Here is a 16,593-nt window from a genome sequence, read left to right as displayed (position 1 = left end):
GATTACTCTGTATTGATTTCAGTTGATTTTGTAACAGTGTAATTCGTTATGTGATTTGTGTACATTCTGGTGTTGTAAAGCCAAGAAGGGTTGTGTGCTCTTGAGGTTGTCAAGATCAACATTCTTGGTGTGTGTGTGCTGAGCCAAAGGAAGTGTGTGTCTTGAGGGGATCAAGGTCACTTCTTTGGTGGTGTATGTATGTAATCTGGATTTGATTACCTAGTGGATTCCCCAGTGATTTCTGGGAAACTGGATGTAACTCTTGGGTTAAAAGTGAACCAGTATAAACTGTTTGTGCATTTCTCTCTTCCTTAAACTCTTTAATTTCAGTTGTTGTTATTTTTACTAGTATAAACAACTGATTGTTTCTGCGAAAGAACCGATTGTTTTTCTGTTGCTTTTCTGTTTTAAGCTTTGTTCTTAACAAACTAAATTCCTAAATCTGGTTTATTGGAAAGAATTTCATTCTATCTTAATAATTTTGCGAAAAACCCATTTAAACCATTCAACCCCCCCCCCCTCTAGTTTAAAGTCATACATTCTAACAATTGGCATCAAGAGCTTGGTACTTGAAAAATACTCAAGTTTGATCCTAAAACCTTTTTTCAATGGCTGAAAAACTACCTTTTGGAGAGGGTGCATCAATCAACAGACCACCTCTTTTCTGTGGTTGGAATTACCAATTCTGGAAAGTTAGGATGAAAATCTTTGTTGAATCTCTTGACAAGGGAATTTGGGATGCAATTGAAAATGGTCCTTTTATTCCAAAAATTGAAAAAGATGGATCTTCCATTGAAAAACCTTGGTCTCAATGGACTGATTCTGAAAACAGGAAGGCCAAATTTGATTGTATTGTTAAGAACATCATAACATCTGCCTTGAATTCGGATGAATTTTTTAGGATTTCTTAATGCTCTTCGGCCAAAGAGATGTGGGACACTTCGGAGGTGACTCATGAAGGAACCAATGATGTGAAGAGAGCTAGAAAGCATACTCTAATTCAGGAATATGAAATGTTTAGAATGCTTAAAGGTGAGTGAATAACTGAAGTACAAAAAAGGTTCACCCACATCATCAACCACCTTATGAGCCTTAGGAAAACCTTTGATAAAGAAGAGCTAAATATCAAGATCCTCAAGTGTCTTGATAGATCATGGCAACCAAAAATGACAGCAATTTCTGAGTCAAAAGATTTGACATCCTTGACAACGGCTTCTTTATTTGGTAAGCTTAGAGAACATGAGTTAGAAATGAATAGACTCAATGTTCAAGAGAGTGAAGACAAGCATGTGAGAAGCATTGCCTTGAAAGTTGTCAAGCACAAAGGCAAGCAAGAATCAAGTGATGAAAGTGAAGAAGAAAACCTTAGTTTGTTGTCCAAGAAGTTTAGTAGATTTTTGAAGAGAAATCGCAACAAAGAAAGGTATGACAACAAGAAAACTAGTGATTTCAATTCTAACAACTATACTTGCTTTGGTTGTGGTGAACAAGGGCACATTAAAGCAGATTGCCCAAATAAAGAAAGCAATGAAAATAAATCAAGCCACAAGGAGAAAAAGGGAAAGTCAAGAAGAGCATACATAGCTTGGGATGAGAATGAAGTCTCCTCATCAAGATCATCATCAAGTGAAGAAGAAAAAGCAAACATATGCTTGATTGCAAAAGGAGATGATGAGTCATGTAGCTCAAGCAGTGTAAGTTCATGTGTTTCCCTAAGTGCTAAAAATTATAGTAAATTGCTTGAAGCTTTTCAAGAAACTCATGAAGAAGCTAACCGATTGGTTCTCTCAAACAACTGTTTGAAAGGGCTTAACAACTAGCTTGAAAAGAGGGTTAAGACACTTGAAGAAGAGCTGGAAAAATCAAAAACTGATTTTGAAAATCTGGAAAATCATTGCAAGAACTCTTCTCATATGTGTGACTCTCTTGTTTGTGAAAATTGTGAAAATCTTGAAAAGAAAGTACACTATCTTGTTAGTACTGTGGATAAGCTTTCAAAAGGAAAATCCAACTTTGAGAATGTCTTGGCATCTCAAAATTGTGTTTTTGGAAGAGCTGGATTAGGTTTAGGGTTTAGCTTGAGGAACGCCTCTTCACACTCTTGGGTCCATACGAATCTGTTGTTTCTCCTTAGGCATTGGAAGTAGGGGTGTCCCTTGTCTCCTCCAGTTGACACGAATTTGGACAGGCGACCTTGCGCCCTATCAGCTGCTGTACTTCTTTCACTGAACTTGGGCTTCTCGTCGCCAAGATTGCAGTGCACTTCTCTGGGTTCGCTTCTATCCCCCGCTCGGTGAGCAAGAAACCTAGAAACTTCCCTGCTTCTACCCCGAACACGCACTTCTTCGGATTCAGCTTCAGTCTGTACTTAGTTATTGTCGTAAATAGCTCTTCCAAGTCAACGACGTGTTGTTCTTTAGCCTACGAAGTCACCTCCATGTCATCCATGTAGGCTTGCACGTTTCGTCTTATCATGGGCGCGAGCACTCTGTCCATCGGCCTCTGGTAGGTGGCGCCTGCATTCTTTAGCCCGAAGGGCATGACCGTGTAACAGTAGCAAGACAGCTCAGTCATGAACGCTGTCTTGCATTCGTCCCTATGATGCATCTTAATCTAGTTATACCCAGAAAAGTCATCGAGGAAGCTGAGCATCCTGCAACCCGAGGCGTTGTCTACCAACGCATCAATGCTCGGCAGAGGGTAAGAGTCCTTTAGGCACGCCTTGTTGAGGTCCATTAAGTCAACGCACATTCTCCACTTCCCATTGGCCTTTTTCCCCAAGACCACATGCGATAACCACTCCGGGTATTGGATCTCCCTGATGTGGCCAACACTCAACAGCTTCTGCGTCTCTTCCCTGATGACCTGACGCCTCTTTTCATTAAACTTCCTTTGTCTCTGGCGAACAGGCCGAACCTTGGGATCCATGGTCAAGCGATGGCACAGAAAGTCTGGGTCTATGCCAGGAATGTCCAAGGCGGACCATGCGAAGGAATCTAGGTGTCGTGCTATGACCTCGGCTATCTGATCTTGCGCCGCTTGGTCGAGAGCACTGCCAAGCTTGAAAACTTTTCCTCCAATCTCTATTTCCCTCACATCACCGGCTAGCTCAAGTCGCCTCTCCCAGGTGATCTCCGTGCAGGTGATCTCTGCTCTGGTGGCCCAATCTTCACTTTGTTCCCGAGTGGTGACAGTGGGTACTCCTCTCTACACTCGCCCCTCACGGGCATCTCTGCGTGAAGGATTTCAATCCGGGCGACCTCTTCTGAGTGCGGTGCACGTGTAGTGACCATGAACACCCCTCTCTTCGTTTTGAGGTTGTTCTCGTAACACCTCTTGGCCTCCTTCTGATCTAACTTGATGGTAATCACCTTTCCCCCCAAGTCGGGTAGCTTCATCTTCATGTGCCTTGTCGACGATACTGCCCCCAACAGCGGAGGGGGCATTGGCGATGAGGTACCTGATGTTCTCCGTACAGGACGTGGTACCATCCGTGAAGGTTGTCCTCAGCTTTAAGTGCCCACACACCTCCACTTGGTCTCTCGCGAAACCATACAGGCAGGCAATATAAGGCCTCAGCATGTCAGGGGACAGCTGCAGCTTGTTGAAAGTCGTCAAGAGCATAACGTTCGTCGAGCTTCCTTGATCCACCAATACACGGTGCATCTTCCTCCCAACGGTTACTACTAAGATCACCACTGGATCATTGTTGTGGGGAATGATATCTCGGAGGTCGGCCTTGGTGAAGACAAGGTCAATGCCAAAGGCATCGTCTGCCCTTTGTGCTTCTACCGACATCACCGCCTGTGCATACTTCTTCCGCTGGGAAGCGGTGCAACCTCCTCCTGAAAAACCTCCCGAAATGGTGTGGATTTCACCATGCACGGGGATTTCATGCCCCTGGTCACCCCCTGTCACCGCCACGTTCTCGGCACCCTATGTTTCCTGCATGTAATCCCTCAGGAAGTCGTTCTTCACCAACTCGTCCAGTTGGTGTCCCAGTGCCAAACAGTTGCATATGGGGTGGTCGAACGCTTGGTGGAACTCACACCAAGCGTTCTTGTTTGGCCCGAGCTTCTTATCGGTCTTGGGGGGTATCTTCAGTCTCTCTGCTATGTTGGGGATAGCGATGAGGTCATTTAACTTTACCACGAAGTTGTGCCTTGGTGGCACGTTCTCCCTTGCACGCCCGTGGTTTGGGGCTTTCTTGGTTAGTAGGGCTACTGCTTCGCCGGGGCCTTTTTCTCTGTCGTTGCCTCATGTACCCTTAGGGGTTGAGGTCGACCTGGAGCACGTGGGTGCGTGGGAACAACGCACATGCACTTCTCATTAACTTCTCCCTCTGCCACGATGTGGGCCACCGCACGACGCCTTATCTCAGCAAAAGTCTTGGGGCGGTTCCTGATGAGTGATTCGCTGAAAGGTCCTGGCACGATGCCCTTTCTAAACGCATGCACCATCATCGTTTCATCCTTGGTGTTCAACCTCAGCACCTATGCGCCAAACGGTTGAGGAACTCCTTCAAGGACTCTCCCTGATACTTCCTTACGTTAAAAAGATCGTAAGAAATGGACGGGGGAGCCCGATCGCGATGTAGTGTTCTCTGAACAGCTTAGTGAGTTGTGGGAACGACGTCACGTGGCCATCAGGGAGGCTGATGAACCAATCCATCGTTGTTCCCACCAAAGTGCTCATGAACAGCTTGCATCGCATCGCGTTAGAGCCCCCAACCAACATCATCTGCGTATGGAAAGCCGTCAGATGAGCTTCTGGATCCTCCATACCGGTGAAAGTGACTTCAGGCCCTACGAACGTGGCTGGTATCACAACATCCATGATCGCTTGCGAGAATGGCATCGGGAACTCCCTGGGTGCCGTCGCAGGTTCTTGATCCTCCACCTCACGTTCCCCTGCCTGATTTTGCAGATCCCTATGCAACTCCTCATTCTATCGGCGCAGTTCTTTGTTTTTTGCCTGCGACGCAGCCAAATCAACCTAGATGCGTTCCTGATCCGCTCTTGACACAGCCACTTCTTCTTGGAGGGTCTGCATCATTTCCATAATCTGTTGCGGGGTAAGGTTTTCGCTCGCGTTTGGTGCAACAGATTCTTGCCTCATATTTGTAATCTTCTTGATCTTTCTTGTTCTTGTTGGTGGGACAGTGTTTTAGATCGTGCCCCACGGTGGGTGTCAAATGTTCCTGCCGGTTGACTCGATCGCCTTCGTACGTGTCGCTCTCGATCTAACACCTGAAATCACAAAGACAAAGGGCGCCCTAGAGGTTGTTTGCACTCCGACGCTCAAGTCAATCTTAGGGCTAGGAAACACCAAAACTCTTCAGCGTAAAAGCTTTGTGTAAACTGTGTGTGTGAAGTTGCACAAATGAATAGCGTACCTTACTAGATTTATCCTTACCCTTTATATAGTACAGGGTTTCTACTGTTTCCAATACCTAAAATAGGCTTTCTGAGGGTGGGCCCTAGCACCACTATTACCCACTCTTAGGATAACCTAGCGCGTAGGGCTCCCTAACTGGAGTGCAACCTCAGACGGGGTGACCACCTGGGTGCCTCCTCGTGCACCTAATCTCTGGAATCACCCGCCTTTGGGAGTGCCCTTGTTGTTCACGTGCCATGCATGAACCTCGTCCCTGGAATGTGAACTTCACAGGTCATATCTTTTCAGTTGCTCTATACTTGTGTTACGCCTAAACGCGTCATCCACTCTACACGCATGGACTCTCGTGACCTAGACTTCTCCCTTTCTGATAACTGGTGTGTGGTCTGGGATCCACCTCTCGTGGCCTATCTCTTTTGTTCGGGTCCCGGTGTCCGACCTCTCCACACTATCTAGTGGCACGTCGGTACATCCAGGTGACCAATGTCTGACCACTTTTTGGTTCCTTGGCGCACGTGCTTCACGAGATACTGGCCCACGCCTCTCGTGAGACCCTGCTTACGTGGCACCAATAGTACTAGTGGTCAACGACACCCGAGGACTTGTCGGTACACAAGCCCCCAGTCTCGAGGTGTATCTCGTTCAGCGAAGAGACTAAGTCCTTGTTCTTGGTGACTTGTGTGGCGCTGCATGACAGGACGTGAATATTGCACCAAAGTGACGTCTTTCTGAGCCCGTCTTATCTGCGCACACGTGTTTTGATCAACGGTTAGGGCTTAATGTCGCTTACGCTTCTTTATTTCCTTTAACTGTTTGAAACCGTGCGCGTCCAATCACGGTTCCATCATTCTCTGAAACACTCTTGATTGCTTCGTCTCCTTCCTCAAGCACTCTCGCATTTTCCCTACAAACTCCAACATCTTCATCCTATCTGATCAAAAGGTATGAACTTTGATTGTTGATCGCACTTATTTATTAACTCTGATGCTTGATAACTGCCTGGGTTGTTTAACTTTTTGCATTCCAATAGTCCTCTGTTCCTTTTTTTTGGGTTTCCCTCCTTCAATAGGGTTCAAGAAACCCAGGACTCTTGAGGAGCTGATTCATGTTGTAGTACTGTTATCAACCTTTTGTATTCTGAAATTTTTTCGCAGGGATGGTTCTGAATAAGGAGAAACGGGCTAAGCTGGCTGGTATCCTGACTCGCTGCCAAGGGATGTCTGGGGGTGCGGGCACCTCTAGCCCCCACGCCCGGGCTTCTGCCACTGCCACGCCTTTGCCTACTCCTTTCATTCCTACAGTCGCGATCCCTCTTGTCGCCGCCCAATCATCTCCCGCTCCATTTCCTTACGAGAGTAAGGTGGTGGAGATTGAATTAGATGAGAACTCCATCGAGGGGCCAATCTCTAAGAGGCTTAGGCCTACGCCGGCGATGGCCTCCCATTCCTCTTCTACCGGTCGCTCGGCTTCACCCCTTGATCAAACGACAAGCGTTCCCATGTTCCCTGACCTTGGTGGGACGAGTGCTTCTGTGACTCCTCCTGCCCTCGAGCTGACATTTTCCTACTGCATGCCTTTAAAGGCTTCCAACTAGGGGTGACGGTGGACTCGGATGAGGCCGCTGCGAGGGAAAGATTGGGCTTCAATTTTGGGGCTCTTCTTGCTCATTCCTGTGCCTTCATAACTAGGCCTGAAGCGAGGGTGGCGCTGGTAGAGGCCAAGACTAAGGAAGAAACAACCCTATTGGCTCGTTCGTTTGTTTCCCGCGAGACCGCACTAAAGCAGGAGTTGGCTTGTCTTCGCCGTTCTGAAAAGGATCTCTCTAAACAACTTCACGCCAAGTGCCGAGAGGTTGTCGAGCTGGAGGCAAGAATCCTGCCCTTGCGAATCCGGGTCTTTGAGCTGGAAGAGGCTGCTGAGGCATCCAAAGCCAAGATGGCGGGATTTGAAAAAAGGTCCATCAATCGAGAAAGGCAGCTGGGTCTAGTGGAGGCCGAGGTCCTTCAACAACCTAAAAGGTTCGAAGAAGCCGAGGCTGAGTTGACCGGTGATGTTGTTGATGCTTACGACACGGGGTTCGAGAACGCACTCGCTCAGGTTGCCTGTGTGCACCTCGAGGTGGACGCTTCACCTTTCCCGCCATGTCAGGAAGCTTCATCTTCATGTGCCTCGTCGACGGCATCGCGTAGGTCTAACCAACAACATGTTATAAGCAGAGGAGGCATTGGCGACAAGGTACCTGATGCTCTACGTACCGGACGTGGTACCATCCGTGAAGGTGGTCCTCAGCTCTAAGTGTCCGTGCACCTCCACCTGGTCTCCCACGAAACCGTACAAGCAGCCATTATAGGGCCTTAGCATGTCGGGAGACAATTGCAGCTTGTTGAAAGTCGTCCAGAACATTACATCTGTCGAGCTTCCTTGATCCACTAGTACACGGTGCACCTTCCTTCCCGCGATTACTACCAAGATTACCATCGGGTCCTTGTCATGGAGAACAACGTCTTGGAGGTCGGCCTTAGTGAAGACAAGGTTGACATCAAAAGCATCGTCGGCCCTTTGTGCCTCTACCGACATCACCGCCCAAGCATACCTCTTTCGCTGAGACGTTGTGCAACCTCCTCCCGAGAAACCTCCCGCGATGGTGTGAATCTCACCATGCACGGGGACTTCATGCCCCGGGCCACCCCCTGTCACAGCCACGTCCTCGGTCCCCTGCTTTTCTTGCAAGTAATCCCTCATGAGACCGTTCTTCACCAACTCGTCTAGCTGGTGTCCCATTGCCAAGCAGTTGCGTATGGGATGGTCGAATGCTTTGTGGAACTCACATCAGGCGCTCTTGTTGGGCCCGAGCCATTTGTCGGTCTTGGGGGGCGCCTTCAGCCTTTCCGCTACGTTTGGGGTAGCGATGAGATCCTTTAATTCTACGACGAAGTTGTGCCTTGGTGGTACGTTCTCCCTCTCACGTCCCCTGGTTTGAGGCTTCCTCGGTTGATAGGGTTGCTGCTTCACGGGGGTCTTCTTCTCTGTCGTTGCCTAATGCACCCTTAGGGTTTAAGGACGACCTATCGCACGCGGGCGCGTGGGAACCACGCACGTGCGTTTCTCGTTAACTTCTTCCTCTGCCGCAATATGAGCCACCGTGCGTCGCCTTATCTCGACGAAGGTCTTAGGGTGGTTTCGGATAAGTGACTCGCTGAAGGGGTCGGGCACAATACCCTTCCTGAACGCGTGCACCATCATCCTTTCGTCCTTGAGGTTCAACCTCACTACCTGTGCTCCAAAGTGGTGGAGGAACTCCTTCAAAGACTCTCCTTGATATTGTCTTACGTCAAAGAGATCATAAGAGATAGACGGGGGAGCCCGATTCGTGATGTACTGTGCTCTGAACAACTTTGTAAGTTGTGGGAACGACGTTACATGGCCATCAGGAAGGCTGATGAACTAGTCCATCGCTGTTCCCGCCAGGGTGCTCATGAACAACTTGCATCTCACCACATCGGAGCCCCCAACTAGCATCATCTGAAAACTGTGAGGTGGGCCACCGGGTCCTCTGTACCAGTAAAGGTCACCTTGGGCCTGATCTCTTCCGAGAACGACGTCAGGAACTCCCTGGGCGACGTCGCAGGTTCTTGATCTTCCTCCTCACGCTCGCCTGCGCGATTTTGCAGATCCCTGCGCAGTTCCTCATTCGAACGACGCAGTTCTTCGCTCGTTGCTCGTGACCCCACCAAATCAGCCTGGATGCGTTCTTGGTTTGCTCTCGATGCAGCCATCTCTTCTTGAAGGGCTCGCATCATCTTCATAACCTGTTGCAGGGTGAGGCTTTCACCCCCATTTGGTGCAACAGGTCCCTGCCTCGTACTTCTCATCTCCTGGATCTGTCTGGTTCTTGCTGGTTGGACAATGTTTTGTATCGTGCCCCACGGTGGGCGCCAAATGTTCCTGCCGGTTGACCCGAAACGCCTTCGTGCACCTACATCACTCTCACGTCCTAAATCCCTGTGTTTGCACGTGCCTTTCCTGTGATGAATGCCTGAAAACACAAAGACAAAGGGCGCCCTAGAGGCCGTTTGCACTCCGACGCTCAAGTCAGTTTTAGGGCTAGGAAACACCAAACTTTATAATTGTCACTGTGTGTGTGTTAAGCGGCGCAAATGAATAGCGTACCTTGCCAAGTTTGTTACCTTCCTTTTTATAGACTGAAACTAGGGTTTTCTCTTTACCCAAAATGGGCTTTTCTGATGGGGCGGGCCCAACACTGTTGTTACCCTACTCTTAGGATAACCTAGGGCGTGGGTTCCCTAACTAGAGTGCAACCTCTAACGAGGTGACTACCTGGGTGCCTCCTCGTGCACCTGATCTCTGGGGTCACCCGCCTTTAAGAGTGCCCTTGTTGTTCACGTGCCATGCATGCAGCTCGTCCCTGGAATGCAAACTTCACAGGTCATATCTTTCCAGTGGCTCTATACTTGTGTTATGCCTAAACGCGTCATCCACATTACACGCATGGACTCTCGTAACCTAGACGTCTCCCTTTTCTGATAACTGGTGTGTGGTCTGGGATCCATCTCTTGTGGCCCAGCTCTGTTGTTCGGGTCCCGGTGTCCGACCTCTAAACACTGTCTAGTGGCACGTCGTACATCCGGGTGATCGATGTCTGACCACTCTTTGGTTCCTTGGCACACGTGCTTCGCGAGATGCTGGCCCACGCCGCTCGTGGAACCCTGCTTACATGGCACCAATAGTACCAGTAGTCAACAACGCTCGAAGACTGATCGGTACAATAGTCAATTTTTACTAATAATTTCTATAGTAATTTCTATAATTTTCATATTCTTTGTCCTTCTAATTTTTATTTCAGTTCTTATTACTTTTTTAATTCTTTTGAGACAATAATTTCACTTTGAATTAGTATTTCCTGAAAAATTTAATGATTAAAATATATAATTTATAAATTATCAAAAAAAATATTTTTAAAGGAAATAAAATTAATTGCAAGAACCAAAAGTAAAACTGAAAAATAAACTTACAAGGATGAGAAAAATTTTAAATACGAAAACAATAAAAATGACCATATTTCATAACAAAAACTTCTGTAGGTTCTTTTTTAAATAACATATTGTATAACAAAAGTTGTATAGACATGATATTGTTAATTAAGTAACTTCTAACGGTGGATTAAGATAATTGAATCCTAAGTCTGGAAGAAAATCACTTTAAAAAAAATTAAGCAAATTATCATGTTTTAATGAAGTATTAAATTTTGCATGTGAATTATAAAAAAAACATGATTTAAAATTTAATTTACAATTAATTTGCATAATTTTTAAAATCAATTTGGGATATGATATTTGTAACACCCCAGAAAATAACATGTAACGGTTATAAAGTGACAAAATAAAGTTTATGAAATTAATATGTTTAAAATGGAATTTTTGTTTAAAAAAAAGTTTTGAGCTAGCAAATAGTATATAAAGGTGTGATTTATTGCTTGTGATTGTCCACACTTGCATCCCATTAACATTCAAATTTAAAGATGTTCAATTGTTGCAGAAAGGAGGAGAATGAGGATTGGAGAGATTACACATGTGACATATGTGGTGAAGAAATGACAACCAAAAGTGGTTTAAAAAGACACAAGACAAATCATGCACTCAAAAATAATATGGCTGCGTTACCTCCTAAAAGTTTTGTATGTGATTTTCCTGGATGCAACAAAGGTTTCGATACCATGTTTCAGTTGAATGCACACAAGAGCTGTCATTCAACCAAACGTCGTCGTAGTGATGCTCACCGTAGTCAATCTTAATTATTATTTTTGTTATTATTATTTATTAATTATTATGTCTTTTTATTTTTATTTTTTACGAACTTTGGAGTTTGTTTTACATTATTTATCATTTTTAACTAATGAATTATGAGTTGAGTAAGGTTTATTGGTTAGGTGATATCTTATTTTTTTTCCTTAGAATTTGCAAATCACAGTGAAAAATAAGAATCAAGAGAATAGCACAAATAAAAAATTTAAGCCATAAAATTTAACCCGATATGACGGGTCAACCGATCCGGACGAGCATATGGACGCCTACACCACCCATATGAGTCTCTACACCTCGGACGACGTCGTCTTGTGCCGAGTGTTCCCTACATCCTTGAAGGGTCCAGCCCTTAGTTGGTTCACCTAGCTCTCACCCTACTCCATCGATAGCTTTGCCACGCTCGTCGCAAAGTTTGAAACTCAGTTCGCGACCAGCCGGCCGCACCATCTGACCTCCATCGCCTTGGTAGGCATCCGCCAGGAGAAGGGAGAGTCGCTGAGAACCTTTGTGGATAGGTTCAGCAAGGTGGCAATGAGCATCCGGAATCTGAGCCCGGACGTTGCCATGCACCACATGCTGACGGCCCTTCGCCCGGGACCCTTCGCCGACAACCTGTGCATGCAGCCGACCGACAGCTTGGACGAGCTGAGGAAGAGAGCTGCCAAATACATGCAGCTGGAAGAGCTAAGAGAGTTCCGTAACCAGGCCCGTGCCGAGGCCGGTGGGGACAGGAAAGAAGAAAAGGACCGCCAGGCGCGACCGATGCAAAGAAATGACCGATAACGAGAGAACCGAGACCGACCAATTCGGTTCTCAAGATGCACACCCCTGACGTTCGAAAGACCCTTGTGGACCAAGGAAGTTCGGTAGATATCCTCTACTGGAAAAATTTCAAGGCCATGAGGATAGCCGAGGCCGAGATGATGCCATATGACGACCACGTGGTAGGATTCTCGGGCGAGAGGGTGGGTACCAATGGCTATATCGACTTGTACACCACCTTCGGAGAGGGGAAGAGCACCAGGACCATCAAAATCTGATACCTAGTTATCGACGCCAACACTTCCTACAACATCCTCCTCGGCCGACCATCCATAAACCGGCTGATGGCCATAATATCAACCCCTCACCTCGCAATGAAGTTCCCTTCAAGGTCAGAGGACATTCTCATAGTTCACGTGGACCAAAAAGAAGCACGAGAGTGCTACGCCGAAAGCATCCGGGTGGAGCCTCTAAGGGCCGACATCTCTCCCCTCAGGGTGAGAAAGTCCTCTCGCAAGGACCGCTCCCCCAAATAGGACCGACCGAGGAAGATCGAGCCAACCGTGGCGTTGGTGGACCTCGATCCCCGGGCGACCGATGACAGGTTGGAGGCAAAAGAAGAGCTGAGGAGAGTCCCCCTCCTCGACGTAGAACATAGCACGGCTGTAGGAACAGCCTTGGCAGCGACCGAGCCCGAGATCATGCACGCCGCACTAAAAAAGAATATCGACATGTTCGCATGGACGCCGGCCGACGTGCTGGGGGTGAGCCCGGATGTCATTACCCACCGACTGTCAATCTTTAAAGAGGCCTGCCCGATCTCCCAAAAGAAGAGGGACTTGGGCGACGAAAACCGACTCGCGGCTAAGGAAGAGGTCGGCAAGCTCCTGTTGGCCGGGTTCATAAGGGAGGCCCAGTACACGACATGGCTGGCCAATGTCGTCATGGTCACCAAGCCGAACGGTAACTGGAGGATGTGCGTCGACTACAAAAACATCAACAACGCATGTCCGAAGGATACCTACCCCTTCCCGACCATTGACCGACTAGTAGACGGGGCGGCCGGCCACAAAATTATGAGCTTCCTGGACGCTTACTCTGGTTATAACCAAATAAGCATGCACCCGAGGGACAAGGAGAAAACAACCTTCATGACGGCCGACGCCAACTACTATTACGAGGTCATGCCGTTCGGCCTCAAGAACGCAGGGGGACCTACCAGCGCCTCATGGATAAAATCTTCAAAGGCCTAATTGGTCGGGCGATGGAAGTCTACGTGGACGACATAGTCGTGAAGTCTGACTCATTCGATCAACACCTGAAGGACCTGGACGAGGTCTTTAGGGCCTTAAGGGGAGTTAACATGAAGCTCAACCCCGAAAAATGTACCTTCGGGGTCGAGGGAGGGAAGTTCATAGGCTTCATGCTCACCCACCGGGGAATAGAGGCCAACCCCGACAAGTGTCACGCCATACTCAACATGAGAAGTCCGAACAGTGTGAAGGAGGTACAGCAGCTCCTAGGGCGGCTAACCGCCCTCTCCCGGTTCGTCCCCCGCCTGGCCGAGAGGAAGAGGCCGATTGTCCAGCTGCTCCGAAAGGGCAAAAAATTCGCCTGGGACGACCAATGCGAGGAAATCTTCAAACAATTCAAGGAGTTCCTCACATCTCCGGCGGTCATCCAGAAGCCGAGACCCGACCACCCGATCCTTGTGTATCTGGCGGTCTCAGAGGAAGCAGTCAGCGCTGCCTGGTACAAGAGACCGAGGGCGAAGAGCAACCGGTGTACTTCGTCAACCGAACCCTCCACTTGGCCGAGACCAGGTACCAGATGATAGAGAAGGCGGCCCTCGCCCTAGTCCTCACACCAAGACGGATGCGCCCCTATTTCCAAAATCACTCCATAACTGTAAGAACCGACTACCCTATTTTTAAAATTTTGTCTAAGCCGGACCTTGTAGGGAGGATGATAGGATGGTCAGTCGAACTCTCCGAGTTCGACATACGCTACGAGCCAAGGGGCGCCATCAAGTCTCAATGTCTGGCCGACTTTTCGGCCGAGCTGACGCTACTACCCACCCTCTCGGGCGAGTGGACGCTCTGTGTGGATGGCTCCTCAAATAAAACAGCCTGTGGAGTAGGAGTCGTTCTGGAAGGGCCGGGTGACCTTCTCCTGGAACAAGCCCTCCAATTTGGATTCTGGGCGACCAACAACCAGGCTGAGTACGAGGCCTTGCTCGTCGGGCTGAACCTAGCCTACGACATGGGAGTGCGCGAAGTTACATGCAAAAGCGACTCCCAGGTGAAGGTCGGCCAGGTCAATGGAGAGTTCAAGGTTAAAGAACCTTTGCTGCAGCGGTACTACCACGCAACCAAAAACAGCATCGCCCGCTTCAGTAAAGCACCCTTGGAACACATACCGAGGGAGGACAATAAAAGGGCCGACATCCTGTCCAAGCTTCGGTCACCAAGAAGAAAAGCCATAAGAGGTCAGTCATACAAATATGGCTGAGACACCCTAGTGTGACGGAGGCCGAGGCCGAGTGTCTGGCTATAGAAGAGGAAGAGGCCGAGGCCGACACCTGGATGACACCTGTCATCCAGTACCTAACGGACGACACGTGCAAGGCCGACCAAGAAAAGGCGATGAAACAACAATGCGCCCGATACACCATGATCAACGAAGATCTGTACCAGAGAGGTTACTCGACCCCCCTGCTAAAATGCATCACCAACAAACGAGCTGAATACATTATAGCTGAGATCCATGAGGGGATCTGCCAAGAGTTCGATCCCCTCCACCACACCAGGCCTGAAGAGCTGCACAACATCATCTCCCCATGGTCGTTTGCCATTTGGGGGATGGACATCATTGGCCCCTTCTCCCCAGGGAAAGGGCAGACCAAGTTCCTCCTGGTGGGAGTCGACTACTTCACCAAATGGATCGAGGCCGAACCCCTCGCCTCCATCTCGGCAAAGAATGTGCAAAACTTCGTATGGAGGAGCATTATCTGCCGATTCGGCGTCCCGCACACGATAATAACTGACAATGGCCGACAGTTCATTGACCGAGGCCTACAATCCTTCTATGACGACCTGGGCATCAAGTCCATCACGACCTCAGTGGAACACCCGCAAACCAATGGGCAGGCCGAGGCCGCCAACAAGGTCATACTCAACGAGCTGAAGAAGCGGCTGGGCAAAGCAAAGGGCCGATGGACCGAGGAGCTGATCGAGGTACTTTGGGCGTACAGTTGCACCCCCCAAACTACCACACAAGAGACACCCTACAGCCTGACATATGGGACCGAGGCCATGATCCCGGTTGAGGTGGCAGAGCCCACCATACGACGACAGATGTTCGATCTCACCCTAAATGAGGAAAGCCTAGTGGTCAACCTCGATCTGGTGAGTGAATTTCGTGACAAAAGCAGGATTCGGGAGGCCGCCTGCAAAGCCCGGGCGTCTGGCACAACACAAAGGTCCGGTCGAGACGTTTTCAGAAGGGCGACCTCATCTGGAGAATGCGCAGTGACGCGAGAAAAAATGAAGGGAAGTTCTCATCCAACTGGGAGGGGCCTTTCCAAGTCCGAGAAGTCGCATAGGGAGGAGCTTATAATTTAGAATGGCTTTCAAGCAAAATTGTACCGAGGACGTGGAATGCCACGCACCTCAAGTTCTATTATAGCTAAAGTCAATAAAATCACGCACTCTTTCCTCACCCAACCAGGGAGGTTTTAACGAGGCGTTTTCATCAAAGTGTTGGAAATATTCTGCTACAACCTCTCGGCTACGCACACCCGGCCGAGACCGAACAATCACACTTGCTCGATTTACATCGCAAGTATTGGCCGACCGACCACCAAACTTGCTCGATTAACATCGCAAGTATCGGCCGACCACCCACCAAAACTTGCTCGATTAACATCGCAAGTATCGGCCTAACGCCCACCAAACTTGCTCGATTAACATCGCAAGTATCAGCCAACCGCCCACCAAACTTGCTCGATTAACATCGCAAGTATTGGCCGACCGACCACCAAACTTGCTCGATTAGCATCGCAAGTATCGGCTGACCACCCACCAAACTTGCTCGATTAACATCGCAAGTATCGGCCGAACGCCCGCCAAACTTGCTCGATTAACATCGCAAGTATCGGTTGACCACCCACCAAACTTGCTCGATTAACATCGCAAGTATCGGCCGAACGCCCGCCAAACTTGCTCGATTAACATCGCAAGTATCGGTCGACCGCCCACCAAACTTGCTCGATTAACATCGCAAGTATTGGCCGACCGACCACCAAACTTGCTGGATTAACATCGCAAGTATCGGCTGACCGCCCACCAAACTTGCTCGATTAACATCGCAAGTATCGGCCGAACGCCCACTTATATTTTTTAAATTAAATCACAATCAACGGCCGAACGCCCACTTATATTTGTTAAATTAAATCACAATCAACGGCCGAACGCCCACTTATATTTGTTTGATTAAATGTCACAATCAACAACCGAACGCCCACTTTTGCTCGATTTAAGTCGCAATTTGTGTTCGAGCGCCCGAATTTTACTTGCTCAATTCAAATTGCAACTTACAGCCGAGCGCCCAA

At 48.4% G+C, this 16,593-nt stretch overlaps 1 protein-coding gene across 1 annotated transcript; it reads right to left on the bottom strand.

Moving 5' to 3' along the window:
- Positions 1-2,613: 2,613 nt before the first annotated feature.
- On the bottom strand, positions 2,614-3,798 carry LOC137838740 (uncharacterized). Its single transcript, XM_068647967.1, has 2 exons — positions 3,358-3,798; positions 2,614-3,207 (listed from the first exon to the last, which is right to left on the bottom strand). The coding sequence occupies exons 1-2, from the start codon at positions 3,796-3,798 to the stop codon at positions 2,614-2,616; spliced, it is 1,035 nt and encodes a 344-aa protein (XP_068504068.1).
- Between the last annotated feature and the right edge of the window lie 12,795 nt (positions 3,799-16,593).

The sequence above is a fragment of the Phaseolus vulgaris genome, chromosome 4, assembly GCF_000499845.2.
Source record: "Phaseolus vulgaris cultivar G19833 chromosome 4, P. vulgaris v2.0, whole genome shotgun sequence".
NCBI classification, from domain to species: Eukaryota; Viridiplantae; Streptophyta; class Magnoliopsida; order Fabales; family Fabaceae; genus Phaseolus; species Phaseolus vulgaris.
Note: the sequence above shows the minus strand (reverse complement) of the source record. Positions and strands in the feature narration are given on the sequence as shown.

What these genes read in the sequence shown, in the direction of transcription:
- LOC137838740 (XM_068647967.1), bottom strand. Translation starts at nt 3,798, where the DNA reads ATGTCGGTAGAAGCACAAAGGGCAGACGATGCCTTTGGCATTGACCTT. An exon ending in GGAAAGGTGATTACCATCAA is followed by an intron (nt 3,208 to 3,357) that starts GTTAGATCAGAA and finishes GGGCGAGTGTAG; the next exon opens with AGAGGAGTACCCACTGTCAC.